The sequence below is a fragment of the Scomber scombrus genome, chromosome 11, assembly GCF_963691925.1.
Source record: "Scomber scombrus chromosome 11, fScoSco1.1, whole genome shotgun sequence".
In the NCBI taxonomy this organism is placed as follows: Eukaryota; Metazoa; Chordata; class Actinopteri; order Scombriformes; family Scombridae; genus Scomber; species Scomber scombrus.
The window spans coordinates 10,640,796-10,655,907 of record NC_084980.1 but is presented as its reverse complement, the minus strand read 5'-3'; the positions used below and the strand labels follow the sequence as shown (position 1 = coordinate 10,655,907).

Below are 15,112 nucleotides of genomic sequence, written 5' to 3'. Positions count from 1 at the left end.
TACCCGTTCACCGCTCATCAGTAACAACTTCATTATTCAGCACATTTTTTATCTACACTAAGGCCATTGTTGACATTTACTAAACATATTATCTGTAGTTTGACGTTTTCAAATTTGAGTGAGCCGGTTGTAACATATTTTTCACGGTAAATGAATTTAATATTTAGTTAAATATGTGTTGGAAACGGGCGATACTGTGAATAACTGATGCAGCGAAGGCAACAAAGCCCTGAGAGAAGACACCCATGGGGGGCAACATGGCAACATCTCTCCTGTGTTGGCTTATAATTCTCATCTGTACGTCAATGACACGTTTAAATACCCAACCCAAATCTGTCCTTTAAAAATACCACGCAAATAGCAACTGAAGTTTGATTTTATGTTACCAATTAAAACGGTGATTAACCGCCATCAACCTTAAAAAAAGAGATGTTCATTAACTCTGGGTTTCTATGTGGACTGAACCATTTTCAGATTTTTCAGGGGTGTAAAGCGCCGACTCGTAGCATTACGTGACGGTATTATAAGAGACGATAACAAGAGTAACTTTTCAACAATAGCTGTTTTGTAAAATAGTGCCGCAATGAAACGATTTTTTTAGAAAATGTGTTTGTTCTGTTGCTGTACAGCCGAATGTATGTAGGGTTACCCACACAGAAGAAATGCTCTGTCCCACACCAGACCACCACGGAAAATGGCGACTGTGAAATAGATGGAAGACGAAAGTAAGAAATGATTCAATGCAGCGTATAAATTGTACCCTGTCTCCATCCACGCCGTTTGGAGGTAATGTTTGCTTGTTTTTCCGCATTTCACCGATGTCTGTGTAGTGAGTAGCGAGGATTGATTGTCACTAGCTGTAGTTTAGCCTCAGGAATAGGTTTTGGTGTGGAGCAGCCTTAATGAAATGGTCTGCAGCTCCTGCAAGCAGCATCCAACAACACAGCGTGATATACACGCCAGGAAAATGCAATTATACCTTTACGGAACATTGTACATATAATCCGGTTTGCTCTGTAAGTAGGCACCTTTGGAAACATACCCCAACTTCATTGTGGGTTGGCATATATCTGAACTACTGTGCTGAAAGTTTTAGCTCTATACAAAATCCACAGCCGCTCATCAAAAGCCATTTGCAAGGTCCATCCCTTTGCAGTTTTGGTGCTGTTGAGCAGATGTTATATGCATCTTTATTTTTCAAAGGAACATTCACTTGGTATGACACTTTTATTACCCTTCAGGTCTAAGACCTCTCACTACTGCGACCTTGTAGCGTTATAAATGGCCACAATTAATCATCAGGAAAGTGTCAAGTATTTTTCATATTTGGCTATTTTTAATTTGTGGTCAGTTTTGCTGATTGAGTTAAGAAGAAAGCTCGGGGGACATTGTAGCCAACTGTTAATTCTTACTATCAAAACAAGCACATTGAAATAGCCAATTAATCAAATATCCACCTATTACAAACTCTAGCTTGTAAAACATAAGTAAGATTCAATTTTGGACCTGTAAAAGCCTGAATAGCCTCATGACACTGTTATGCCACAGACGAATGTAGCAAAACATGCTAAAAGCTGTGATTAATTATCTAAACTATCACTGATTCACATCTGCATTTAGGGTCAACTAATGATTGTTTTCACTAATTATTAATGTGCCGATTAATTTTTTTGTTTAATCAGTTGTTTGGTGAAAAAAGCCACTTAATTTTTTCTAAAAACTCATGACTGATGTTTTCAAATTGTTTGTTTTGTTCAGCTGACAAAAATACAGATTTTACAATCATATAAGACAACGGAAAGCAGCCAATCCTCATAGACAATTCTCAAAATGAACTAGGGTACGTTTGGTATTTTTGCTTGAAAAACAATCTCCACACACATCACATACATGCAAGTGCTCACTACTGGTAGATTTTTGTAACTTCAACACACAAAAGATAAAATGGTTGCCGCCATTTGCAGAGTTGTAAAATACAGTCTGTCTGGGTTTTGTGCATTGGCACTTATGGCCGCACCGAGTCAAACCATTCCGCGTTGATTTGCGTTTCCATTCCATCAAACGTGCCAAGTTAGGCCCAGGATCGACTGTCTCCTGAGTTGGGCCAAATAGCGTCTAAACTGTCTCCAAGTGGGTTGCAGTGAAGTCTTGCCAACTGCGGCCAACCCATGACAACTTACCTTTCCCTCAAACAAGCATGTTTTGCGAGACTTGGCCTATGTCATGTGTCGGAGACACGAGAGATAGACGATTTTAAAAGTCTTAGTATGTTAATCAGTTCCTGTAATTTGAAGCTCAGTATCTCTCTTGTGTTTCTGTTTGTACTTTTAGATATCTGCTTTATTTTACTGTTTCATTCAGCTTTATCGGATCTGTGATAAGTTACCGCTGACGAAAACGTTTCCTATGCCTATTTTCATATTAAAAACGTTCCACTGGCTAATGGAAGGCTTTTATTGTGAAGAACTTATAAGAAATGAAATTAGTTTATCCACCGTTTTACATCTGCATCGACCACTAGTCACAGCTATACAACCCATTGTTTTTTGGGTTCAAGACAAGCACGTCAGTTATAGACATATCTTCAAGTGAGTAGCCCTGTTGTAATGGAGATGCAAATCCCCGCCGTGCGGTTTGGGCGGTATGAGGTATTATGGTATGACAGGGTGTTTATAAATCGCAAACATGATTTTCACTACCATCAAAAAATAGAGACGCTCCTCTTTCTATTAAAGTGATACAGAGATGCTGTATTGAGTAGATACATTGTAGTGCACAGCACGCACCACCAGAGGTCAGTCTCTATTGGTGGAACAGGTTGCTGAGCCATATAACTTTATCTTAAGATGACTTCAAGTTGGAAGAAGTCATGTTAGCTACATGATTATATTAACTGCCGGTCTGCCACCACTGTCCGCATGTCTTCTCCATTCAGCCCAATTACGTGTTGATATCTGCCACGGCTATAAGTGTTATTGGGTCATCCAACAAGAATCTATGAAAGAAGGATGCTTGTTTCATGTCCATTCATTATTCTATGGGTCATAAGTATATAAACTCCACACGACTTGTCTAAGTAGCCTAATTGCATATTAGACATATGGCGCTTTTCCACTACACAGTTCCAGCACAACTCGCCTCGGCTCGTTTCCGCGTTTCCACTAGGGAAAGTACCTGGTACCTGGTACTTTTTTAGAACCTGCTCTGGTGAGGTTCCAAGCGAGGCAAGCCGATACTAAATGTGACGTCAACAGACTGCCGGCCACTGATTGGTCAGAAGAGTTGTCGCTGGAAGAGTCATGAGCCGTCCCACATAAGAATCAAACCCGACATTTTTAAATACTGGCAACAGCGTTACAGCCATACGGCTCAATTTTCTTGCTTTGTGTGTGACAAAGAGCCACATACAGCAGCAATTACACCACTGCCTCAATGTCCTCCATTGTTTATGTGTTTTGTGTCACGTATAAAACGAAGTCACAGCAGTTTCGCGGAGCCGTGCTATGACGACCCCGCCCACGTTGAGTAGGTACTTTTTTGTAATGGAAAAGGTCTGTTCTGGAACCGTACCGAGTCGAGGCGAGTCGTGCTGGAACTGTGTAGTGGAAAAGCGCCAATAGAGAATTAAAGCTAGACAATGTCATAATGCTGCAATATACAGTCACACCATATATCCCGGGTGAAATGTTAGAAAAGTATGAATCTATGAAAAGACAGATACCACCCAAGCTTATTACAAACCACTGTCTGATAAACCTTTAAACACATTAATCTGGTCCACTGTGTAGAATTTAGTGCATCTAGTGGAACAGACTTGGCAAAAATGGAATACAGCAAATATGTTTTAATTAGAGGAAAATCCCATGAAAATAAGAATCAGGCTTTCATTACCTTAGAATTAGCCCCTTTATATCTACATAGAAAACAGGTCCCTTTCCATGGAGCCCACCATGTTTTTACGGTATCCCAGAACAGATAAACCAAACACTGGCTCTAGGGAGGGCCTTTTGTGTTTTTTTCAAGTTTGCGGCCACCATAGTTTCTCTTTCATGCTTGGAATAAGAGTGTGAGGGGAGGGATATTCAGTTGATGGCAGTCTGCAACCTTACCACTAGGGCTGTGCCATATCATACCGTCCACAATAATACCACTAAAAATCTTTATGTGATTAAAAAAGTGTCATATCACAATATCAATGATGTAGCAACGTGATGACGTATAAGGCATTTACATTCGCGAGCGCGCAAAACACACCATTGAGTACAACCAGGCTATGAAGGCAAGTCACACAAGTAGGAGATACTAGCAGCTGGTGGCGTACTGCCTAAAAGTAAACAAATGACTCAACCAAGCGCTGGAGCATTCGATTGTTGCACTCCATAGTAGAGGAAGACCAAAACGATGGATGGAAGGTAAACCATCGGAAACGACCGTTATAAACATGGAAGAACCTGACAGTTCACCAGTTTTACCTTTGACTTGGCAATCCATAAGTTTACAGTGTTCTCCAAGTAAGACCGATGCAGTTTCAACATACAACGATAGTTTGACCTAAACGCTTACCTTGAACATCTGCTGACAGAAAGCGGAGCTCTATACGACAAACAGTCTCCCTCTCGGTTAGCATAGGCGAGCAGCTGCTGCAGACACTCTCTCTTCCTCTCCTTTCCCATCGTCTTCATTTTGATTTAAAATTGCACTAATGTCTTCTGTGTTGTTCTCCTCGATAACGTTGCACTCAGGTTCAAATTGAAAAGGCTGACCAGAAGACATTTTTATCTTACTGTAGTTTAAACAGACGGGGACCAAAGGCTGCTGCAACTATTTGACGTCACTACCCAGAATGCATTGTGACATAAACAACAATGAGGATTTACTAGTGAAATAATTTTTTTACATTTTTTTTTTCACATTTATATAGTTGATGACAACATTAATCTAATAAGGAATTTAATGCAAAGACTGTAACTTATGGCAGCTGGCACCACAGTGATACAATCAAAATGGAAGAGTATACCAAGCAGTAATAATTGGCATAAACCATAGACTGTATATAAAATGGACGTAACATGCAAATAGTTTCGGTCATCTTGAAAATTTCTGGTGCATGCCGGGTAAAGAAAAAACACGGATTCTACTTATATGGGCATCAGGAGGAGCAAGAGGCGCTTTCCTGAACCTGTGAACCAATCAACCTGTCAATCACGAAGTAGCCACGCCCTAATGCATACCCTGCTTTATCGTCAAATATAATATCAGGGAGGCCAAAATTTCACAAATGAACATCATACTCCATTGAAGAAGGCTTTAAACTAGCGATTGAGACCATAAACACATTTTGAAAACGTTTACTGAGGTTAGAAATCAAGTGAGAAGTTGGTGAATTCTCCATTGACTTGTATAGAGACGGAAGTCCTTTTGACACCAAAATGGTCGTCCCCTGGTGGCCTTTTGATAGAATGCAGTTTTAAGTTACTTCCGCGTTCGCATCATTTCAGAGGACCAGAACTCCCCGCCTGGCATAAACACATGAAACCTCACCCCAAAATTCATTACGATGAAGCTATCAAGGCCACAAAACTTTTCAGAAAATACCTGCTTACCGACCAAAACATATTCATAGCATTGTGGTCTTAAGCTTAAGTTATGCTTCTGCGTCGGAACGACGCCGTAGCTACGCCGTAGGCCCGACGCCGTCGTTGACCTTTTGAAGTTCTGCGTCGAGGGAACACGTTGCTCTGCAATTCACAGCCATGCCGCTAGGGGGTGTGTGTGGTTTCAGAGGAGTCATATCCGTATCCTTGTTTATCTCTGGTCACAGTAGCATGTTTTTTTTTTGTTTTTTGTTGGTCACAGTAGCATGTAGCATTGCGCTATGTGCACTAATAACAGAAAACACATACCTTTTGTTCATTATTAATAACAATGGCTGTGTTGCTGGAAGAAAAAGCAACTGCCGGAGGAACTGACGTTTTGAGCGGACCAATCACAGCCCTTGCGGTCCGCGTTGCCGTGACGCGTAGTTAGGATTTTTGGAGGTGCCCGTCAGGCTACGCCATCGTTCCGACGCAGAAGCATAAATCAAGCATTAGAAGGCGAAGTAGCATGCCTGTTTAAGGCAACACCATACATGACAAACTCTTTAATGCAATGGGAAATTACAGCGATAGCACATTATTATAGGTAATGGCATCCCTTTAGAATAATGGAAGAAAGTTCTGTGGCAACAACCCTACCAAGACCTGCTCATCTGTTGTGCTGAGACTGACTGACGGTTCTGTGGTTGAAGTGAAAAGTATTTAAATTGAACATTTAGCATGCTACAATTTTTACTGTAGATTGTTGAGTTAAACACTTGTGATTGAGCAATATCTAAGAGGGTTTAACTTTTCTTTCTGTAGGTCATGGCAGCTGAAATGTCATGTCTGGCAGGTGTTGATGGAGATGACAAAGATGCAGATTCTGATATCAATGCCCTTACACTCCTGCAAGAGCCATTGAGAATGGCACAAGAATCGGCCTCTTGCAACGATTCTTTCAGCAAGCCTTCTCTGAAAGAAAACAGTGTTCTAGATGTCCTGTCCAATACAGATATGTTGTCTCCAGTTGGCTTGGGAAATGGACCTTCTTCACATCAGGCTACACAGGCCCATGAACTCAATAACATCTCAACAGAGAAAGAAGAGGAAAAGAGCATCACCCCTCTAAAAACAGTGCAGGAAATTGACACTGCAGGAATATGGGGTTTTGACGAATCACCTGAGAACTCGTTGGATAATTTCAGTAGTGCCAGTGACCTCCATTGGGACCCTCATAAAGAGTTTATGCAGTTTCTGTGGGAGAACCACGGTGATTCCCCTGGTGAGGAACCTAAAGATGAAGTTCTGCCTCCAAACAGCCAAAGGAGAAGGAAACGGAAAATGGACATGGTTGTCATGGTGGATCCCTCAGAAGACCTTTACCCTGATATGAGCCACAAGTCATCTGAGGATTTGTCTGATGCAGAAGGCCAAGCAGACTGCATTCCTGTCAGAAAAGTCAGAAAGTCAAGGAAATTTTCCAATTCTCAGTCATCACCAACTGGGAAAGTTACAAAGTATCCCAATGGAACTGTGAAGGCCATCAAGCAAATTCTTTACAATGCACCTCCAAGAAATTCACACGAGAACCATCTAGGTCATGGGCTTTCACCATTGAAGGGGAGGCTCACAATAAATTCTCATTCAGAGAAGAAGCCATCATGTTACCCTTGCTCAAAATGTAAGCTCATTTTCAAGAAAGAGCACCATTTGCATTGCCACATGAAGTCTCATGTGGACCCTCCGAATATTTCGCCAAAGCCTTTTGTATGCCAGGAATGTGGACAATCGTTCAGACAAAGTGGTGCGCTAATTGAGCACATGTCCGTACACCAGGAAAAGAGAGCAAGACTCACTGAAGACATCAAAGACAGAAGTGAAAAGAAGAACGAGGATAAAAATGCAAAGCTTTTCTGTCCTCAGTGCCCATTTGGAACAAACTGCCCAAACACTTTTGTTCAACATGCGAAAACACATGAGAAGGACAAAAGACAGTTTAAATGTGACAAATGTAGCTTTAGGACTCTAAGTGAGAATGATCTTAGGAGACATAACATTATGCAGCACACTGTTATTACGGTTAGAAAGCAGGTCCAGAATGATGATTCAGAAATTTTCTCTTGTAACATTTGTTCTTATAGAGCTTTTAGCAAAAACGTTTTTAAGAATCACCTTCTGCGTCGTCATCAACAAACTTTTGAGGAATACAAAGCTGAACAGTGTCGCGAGAAAAATGCACAACCATCTAAGGAGCAGCATGTGCCCACTAGTAAAACCCCTGTAGAAGATGCTGAGTTTACATCTAAAATCTTAATAAAAAATCAAATCTCTAAAAGAACTTGTTCACCCAGCGATTCCAATGACATTTCAGACTTATTCAAAAATAGCAAGATTAAGAGAGGTCTCAAGTCTCAACTAACGGAATCAAAGCTTGACAAATCCATTAATGTTCTCCTGTCCCGACAAAGATATGGAAGGAAGACTACAGAACAGAAGAAGGAAAGTAGTAATTGCAGCACATCTGTTCAGGATTCTGAAAGTGACAAAGATGTCTCTGATCAGTTGCCAGGAACATTGACTGTCAAAGTTGAAGATTCAGCTTTATCCCCAAATGGTCATAGAGTGCCATCCAGAGAAGCTGAGAGAGATCCCAACAGAAGCAGTGTACCCAAGTTAAACACAGATCAGTCAACCGTCAAAAAGTCGCCGTCTAAAAGAAAGATGTCCACCCCATACCGCAACACCTCTGACCAAGACTCATGCTTCATCTTACCAAAACCTTTGCCAAGTCCCAAGAGACTAAACCAAGGAGAGGTGGAAGACTGTGACGAAAAAGACATTTTCCAGTTTAAGGATGCAGATGCCAACACTAACCTTTTTGACAATGACATCAAGCAAGAAAAACAAAACATAATTTATACCTATAGCAGAAGAATGTCAATGAGGGGTGCCCTGCAAGCATCAAAAATGCTGTTTGAGAAAATTAAGACTGAAGAGCAGGATAAGAGTGACCCTGAAATCAAAGAAGAATGCATAGAAACAGAAGTATTTCAAGACACTTTTGACTCCCACCCAATACCATTGAGAGAACCCTTCACAGATGATATGTCGGAGTTGGAATCAGACCGCAAGAACTGTCCATACTGTCCTGCCATCTTTGAATCAGGTGTTGGATTGTCCAATCATGTCCGAGGGCATCTTCACAGGGTAGGACTTAGCTACAATGCCCGCCATGTAGTGCCTCCTGAGCAGGTGGCTTCTCAAGACAGGAGGCCAAGAATTCGACGGAAGATTTCAGCATTCCGGAGATTGAAAAAAGGTACTTGAGTACTTCTTCCATTTTCTTTCTATAAAAGGAAAACTATGATTCAACAACTTGTCTTATATTGTTGTGGCCATCAGTTCTGTTGGTTATGATTCAACACTGAATGTCATTGCAGAGATTTCAGACTATGGGGCCATTGCTAAAGGTTGTTAATAAATCGTAGTTTTCCTTTTAAATGTATTTGGATTTTACAAAGCACCCTGTATTGTGCTTCATTTAGTTTGGTTGTACTAATGCAAGTTGACCATATTGTATTGTTCAATGTTTATGTTTCTAATGGTTTTGTTCTGTTTTGTTTTTTTTGCTTTTTTGCAGCGTTACAGTTGGAGTCAGAATCTGAGACTGTGAAGAGTATTCACTCCTGTCCATTATGTGGGGACTCATTTGATAACAGGACTGGGCAGTCCAACCACATACGTGGCCACCTCAAAAAGCTTGGTAAAAGCTTTGCAACAAAGAACAAATCCCCATTATTTTTACTCCGGGAGTTAATGCGCGACAAAAAGGAATTCCAGAAGGCGCTCCAAATTTTGGGAAAGAGACGGAACCATTTCCAATATGGTGCTTCACCAAAGCTGTCCAGTGTTGATCGTTTCATGCCAACCGCCATTGGCATCCCAAAAAATAATTCTGTTTCAAGTGTTTGCACTGATGCCAAACCACTGATGTCCACATTTTCTTTAGCAGAAATGGAATCTGACAAAAGGCAACTAGACACTAAGTTGGATGTTAAAAATTCACTCTCAGGCACAAATGCCTTGATAGGAATTCTGAAGAAGAGGAAGTGTCAGGAAGACTCCAAACTAAAAGTGTCTCATATGTCAAGAAACATGTTAACAGTTTCTTCAAACAGTGAGCACAGTTCAGGATCAAGATTTTCGTCTTCACTGCCAAACTCCGGTAAGTAACCTCCTTACAGTTATTACTACAAAGGTTAGACAGGAAGTGGGTATTCCTTTAAGTGTATTGATTAAGGACAATTCAGAAATCCTTTACTCCATTTATCTGTTTCAAAAAAGTGAAAAATCTAAGTTACATTCTTCTTTTAAGACCTCTGAAAGTTACTATAGTGAACCAGACAACAACTTGTCTGAGTAGCACTTCAAATGAACTTCAGACAGAAAATCCAGTATTATGCAAAGCAAATTCACGCCGTGGTGGAAGATATATTGTCCAATATTTGTGTTTACACCTATGAACAAAATATGTTTGGCACAGCACATATTTTTGGAAGAATCCATTCATTATAGTTAATAAAAAAAGGCAGGATATTTTACAGATGTTAAACTTAAATTAAAAAAAATACTGACATAATGGCACATTTTTAATAATAATACTCACTTGGAATTTATCATTAAATATTAATCAAAACAATTACAATACAAAAATGTATTTAACTTGAAACATGAAAAGTATACATAAAAATGCATAGTTCAAAACTTTCATGACTTTGGTGTACTTTAAATATTTTTTTTGAAATGTGAATAATGCTGATTGTATATATCTGCACAGCTAATTTGATAATTAATTATTGTTTAGACTCTATTATCATGTTTCAGTTTCTTAGAAAGACCAGTGTAGATGGACAGATTATAAATTCAGGATATATAAAACCTCTTTATATATAATAAGAATTTGGGTGATTTGACTGTCACCATCTTGGATAGGACTGTCGCCATCTTGGATTTTTGCAGCCAGAAGAGATTTGGAGGAGAGGGTGGAGCTGACTCTAGTGCTAGCTTCTCGCTTGGTTAGCACAGTGCATGTACAGTCTTAGGTTAACTGTTATAATGCTTATGATAATTTTCATTAGCAAAAAAAGCAGGCTAAAACCATTAGAACAAAATATACTTACCATAAAAACTGAACAGCTGACTCCTTAGAGGGTCTTTTTAGTACAACAAAACACTGAACAAGACTTTTTAAGGCAAATAAAATGTTACAATTCATCTATTTTGTTCTAAATAGGACCAACATTTACAAAATGAACATTGTGCTGTGTTGAAGAACACAAGACTTACAAAGCACACTTGCGACAACATCCATGGTTGTGGTCAGAGGTGAATCAGGCTTGAAACCATTAACCAGAGAGGGTAGTGAATCACTTTTTTCACCACTTGTAAGGATCACTATATGTTTTCATTTATCAGATTGTATGTTTTGTCTTTTACAGAGAAAGGTGAATTCAACAGGAAGGTGTGCGTCCATTGCAATGCAACTTTCCACAGTGGAGTTAGCTTGTCTAATCATCTCCGGGCATATGCAAAACGAAAAAGGAATGCCTTACTAGACGGAACCAGTAAGTGTCATCAACAACAGCTTTAAATTAAAAGAAATCATCCTTTCCAAGAAGCAGTAGCAGTCTGAGTTGTATAGTATGTTCTACTACAAGTGTTGGCATTAGGTTGGTTTAGCAACGTTTACACAGACATTTTCTGAAGAATTAATTAATTAATTCTCTAATTAATTTCTGAACCATTATGAGCCAGCATAGAGGTCTAACCAGTCCTCAGCAAATTCAGACATTCATGCAGTGCTCAAAGTTTCTGTCCAGCACTTCAGAGATATGGGGTCAGTTACTTGTACTGATACATCTAGTTTTGTTGTGTGCTCCAGTGAACACAGGGTTTTTTTGAGGGTTGGGAAAACCAGTGCAGGTTCTTATCCATGTTGCTGCACCCATGACTCCTACTGGTTGATACCTTCTTGCATGTAAAAGGTTTTTGCAAAATAGTTTTTAAGACAATGCCTGGACCCAAAAATCAAATCTCATCAAAATCTTAGAATAGAAAATCTGTAAACTGCCCAAAGTTCTCAGGGTTTACATGCCTTTAGGCCTTGATTCCACCGGGCATGGTTGCCTAGAATTCTGTCTGCGAAGTGGTTTTGTTCCATCCTCCACACAGCATTACATGCCACCTGGAGTGTTTCAGAAGCGGAGTGTTTTGCTCCAGGAGTACCTGATAGAAGAAAGCCACCATGTTACCTGCTGAGGAAACCAGGAACCAGGACATAGCAGCAGTGGTGTCATTTAAAATCTTGTGATTTTCCATTTCCAAGATAAACCTCTCATCGTCCTTGGTGACAAATATCTGCTGACTGGTTAACTTTTGGCCTGGTGCCACCAGCTTATAATGTAATGTTAATGAAGTGATGTACTATTGGGAGGGTTTTTAATTTTAAAAATTGACTGGATGCTCTATGCCGTTCCTGTGTCCGATCTTCTGCCTGGCTCAGTCTGCTCTGTGCAGCTTAACGTGGCTTCCATCAAAAATAGACTAGGCGTGTATGTGTAGAGGAGCACTGCAGAGAGCCACTTCTGGTAGGCTTCTGAAACACACTCCAGCGTGTCTAGTGGGATCACAAACATTGACTAGTGTGACCACAATCAGTTCTGGTGGACGCATTGTGGCCACTCGGTGGAATCAAGCCGTTAAGGATAGAACTCAAAGCTTTATACCAAGTTTCTCAAAAAAGAACCCTGTGGAGTTTTCTTGTAAACACTGCTATGTTTAAATTCATTAAACATTTTTAACATTTAAAAACCCATATTGTCAACATCCACATTTGCTAGCTAGTAGTCCTTTTTCACGTCACTGTCACCAAGGGGGTGTTTCCTAACCATTGTTCAGAATAGTAGATCTTGTGCAATGACTGTCTTGAAATGGCCTAAAAAACTGAATGAGGATCAATACATTTGATAAAGCTGACAGAACATCTAGAAAATAAACCTGACCTACTGAAGTAAGCCTGGCTGAACTTGTGATATTGCTGTATAAAGCACCACTACAATTGTAAGCACAAAAGTGCATCACTTCACATATGTGCCTGCATGTTCACTGGATACCAACAAGAAGGTAAATGGACTACTTTTGTATAGCACTTTTGTATTCTACTGACCACTCAAAGCACAACACAGTGAGTGATATAGTGCTTTAGTGCCCAAGGACGATTCAACATGCGGACTGGAGGAGCTAGGTATCAAACCTCTGACTTTCTGTAAATGAATGATCTGCTCTACCTCTTGAATCACAGCTCCCCCAAAGACACACTCAAGACTTTGCTATAGCACCACTAGTGGTCAAAATCTTTACGTCAACGGCAATAGGTCTTCACACAGAAACAATGTCTATGTTACTCAGGACATTACTGTGAACAATTTTGATAGCTAGATAGGAAGTCAATTCTACTTACTGAACTGTCCCTGTGTAATTTGGTCACTGTTTCTGTGGCTGCTCAAAGCACTTTGTGACAAATTCAATTCAATTCATTTCCTCTGTATTGGGTTGGCAGCTGAAATCTCAGACTAATATCTCAAAACCTCAGCAGATAGAACCAAAAGTATCTGTGGCTACTGGCTAAATACCACTAGGGGTTGTGACGTCAAAATTATAGTTATAATTAGTGTACCAGTAGTTATTTGTGTCCTCCCCAAGGTAAGGATCTGGAAGGGCGTTGGCAAGTGAGATATTGCAAAGATTTTAATTGTGGAACTCGGTGGGTGCATATACGGGAGGAACGGCCTTTTCATTGCAAAAAGTCATCAGAGCCTACTTTTCATGCAGGCACAGATCATCACTTAAAAATTGGGCCTTGTGTCTTAGTCGCTCTGGATCGACCAATGCAGCAGACATACAGCCAGGCCATTCACCTCACTGGCACAAAGCCAAACAGTATGAATAAAGCCAGTGCTAATGATGTCCAGACATCCAGACTGATAGATTTACTGAGCTAACAGAATATGTTGTGTGGGAATGTACTATTGTCAGAACATCACTCAAGGTCCAAACGTTCCAGTGGTTATCATGTCTTTTGTCTATTAAAAATGTTAGAGTAGCAGGCTGTGTTGTACCTTTCTAATGTAAATTCTGTATTTTAGCATTTGACTGTAAAGCAAGACGGCAACGCTCAAGGCCTGGCTCTAAGAAGAAGACACTGCCCTTACCACAAACTCCAGAGGATATGTACAGACTTACATGCAGGTAATGTTTTCATTTCTTTCATAATATTCGTATTATAGTTGTTTTTTTCAGCGGTAGTAATGGTTAGTAATATTGCATCATCTGTACCACAGGCCACAGTCAAATATTTTGTGTAGTCTATTGCCAAGCATTTTTCCTGTATTTATTCAACACACCACCTGGGTGAATGCGAGACATGTTGTCACAGTTATGTGGTCCAAAAATCATGAAATGCGTGAGACTAGGTGTGGAATAAAATAAGCCATAAATCATAATCATGCATAGTAAAATAACCAGGAGAGTTATACCAAGTGGTTTAATGAAGCCTAAATACCTCAGAGGATACTTAACACTTGGTGCATTATTGTCACTCTTGCCTTCTTTCTACAGGTTCTGTGACCTCGTCTTCCAGGGTCCCTTGTCAGTCCAGGAGGACTGGATTAAACATTTACAGAGACACATTATGAACACTAGTGTCCCCCACACTGGGCTAGGCATGGTAGAGGTCACTTCGCTGCCCATGAACCCCACTACCCTCAAGACTGACCAAGACAGCTCTCAGACAGCCGCACATGCTGCCTCATGAAGCCAATGGGGACCTTTTATTTCACTAGACTGTATGTGTATGTACATTGGATGTTCTTTCACTTTTCTTTTTTTTAGTCAATGGATTACTGGCCAAAAGTACAATATTGCTTAATGATGGAGAATACTGTACATTTGGTCAGATAACAAAGTTAATTATTTTGGATATTGTTACCCTTTTCTGTTTTTACATGGTCCATCTTTCGGAATACAATTCCAAATGGACAGTTTTCTTGTTTTATGCAGTAATGTAGTGTGGAATCCATTTCTAATGAAGACAACTTTTACCTCAGATTTCTCATGGTTTGAGTCCGTTTTTGTCTAAATTTGGGAGCACCTCTCTTCTGTCTCAATATTCACATTTATAAGATACATAGAATCATGTTTCTTTTGTATTGCAACATGTTCAAATCAAAGCCAATAGTCTCTGTTTTCAGGGCACAGAGTTACTGATATGAATATTTCTGACTGAAAGTGATGGCACCTGAAAGCTTTTGAGATACAATTAAAGAATCTCAAGTTGAAAAAGTGACTATACAAGAACAAAAAGGAAAAATGTCTGCAAACTTGTTATGCATAGAAAGTGTTTTATAGTATTTCAGTAACTGCATTGTTTCTATTACAAATACAAAAATTAAAACTGAGGGTGGTTAAGAAAAAAA

General features: G+C 39.9%; 1 protein-coding gene across 2 annotated transcripts; it reads left to right on the top strand.

Moving 5' to 3' along the window:
- Positions 1-713: 713 nt before the first annotated feature.
- On the top strand, positions 714-14,459 carry znf644a (zinc finger protein 644a). Of its 2 annotated transcripts, none has more exons than XM_062428940.1 (6): positions 714-725; positions 6,402-8,898; positions 9,220-9,804; positions 11,078-11,203; positions 13,784-13,886; positions 14,256-14,459. In XM_062428940.1, the coding sequence occupies exons 2-6, from the start codon at positions 6,405-6,407 to the stop codon at positions 14,449-14,451; spliced, it is 3,504 nt and encodes a 1,167-aa protein (XP_062284924.1). In that variant the 5' UTR covers positions 714-725; positions 6,402-6,404; the 3' UTR covers positions 14,452-14,459. The 2 variants fall into 2 exon arrangements, with proteins under 2 accessions (XP_062284924.1, XP_062284923.1); XM_062428939.1 differs by having other exon boundaries at positions 715-786.
- The last annotated feature ends 653 nt before the right edge of the window (positions 14,460-15,112 follow it).

What these genes read in the sequence shown, in the direction of transcription:
- znf644a (XM_062428940.1), top strand. Translation starts at nt 6,405, where the DNA reads ATGGCAGCTGAAATGTCATGTCTGGCAGGTGTTGATGGAGATGACAAA. An exon ending in GTCTTCACTGCCAAACTCCG is followed by an intron (nt 9,805 to 11,077) that starts GTAAGTAACCTC and finishes TGTCTTTTACAG; the next exon opens with AGAAAGGTGAATTCAACAGG. An exon ending in ATGTACAGACTTACATGCAG is followed by an intron (nt 13,887 to 14,255) that starts GTAATGTTTTCA and finishes TTCTTTCTACAG; the next exon opens with GTTCTGTGACCTCGTCTTCC.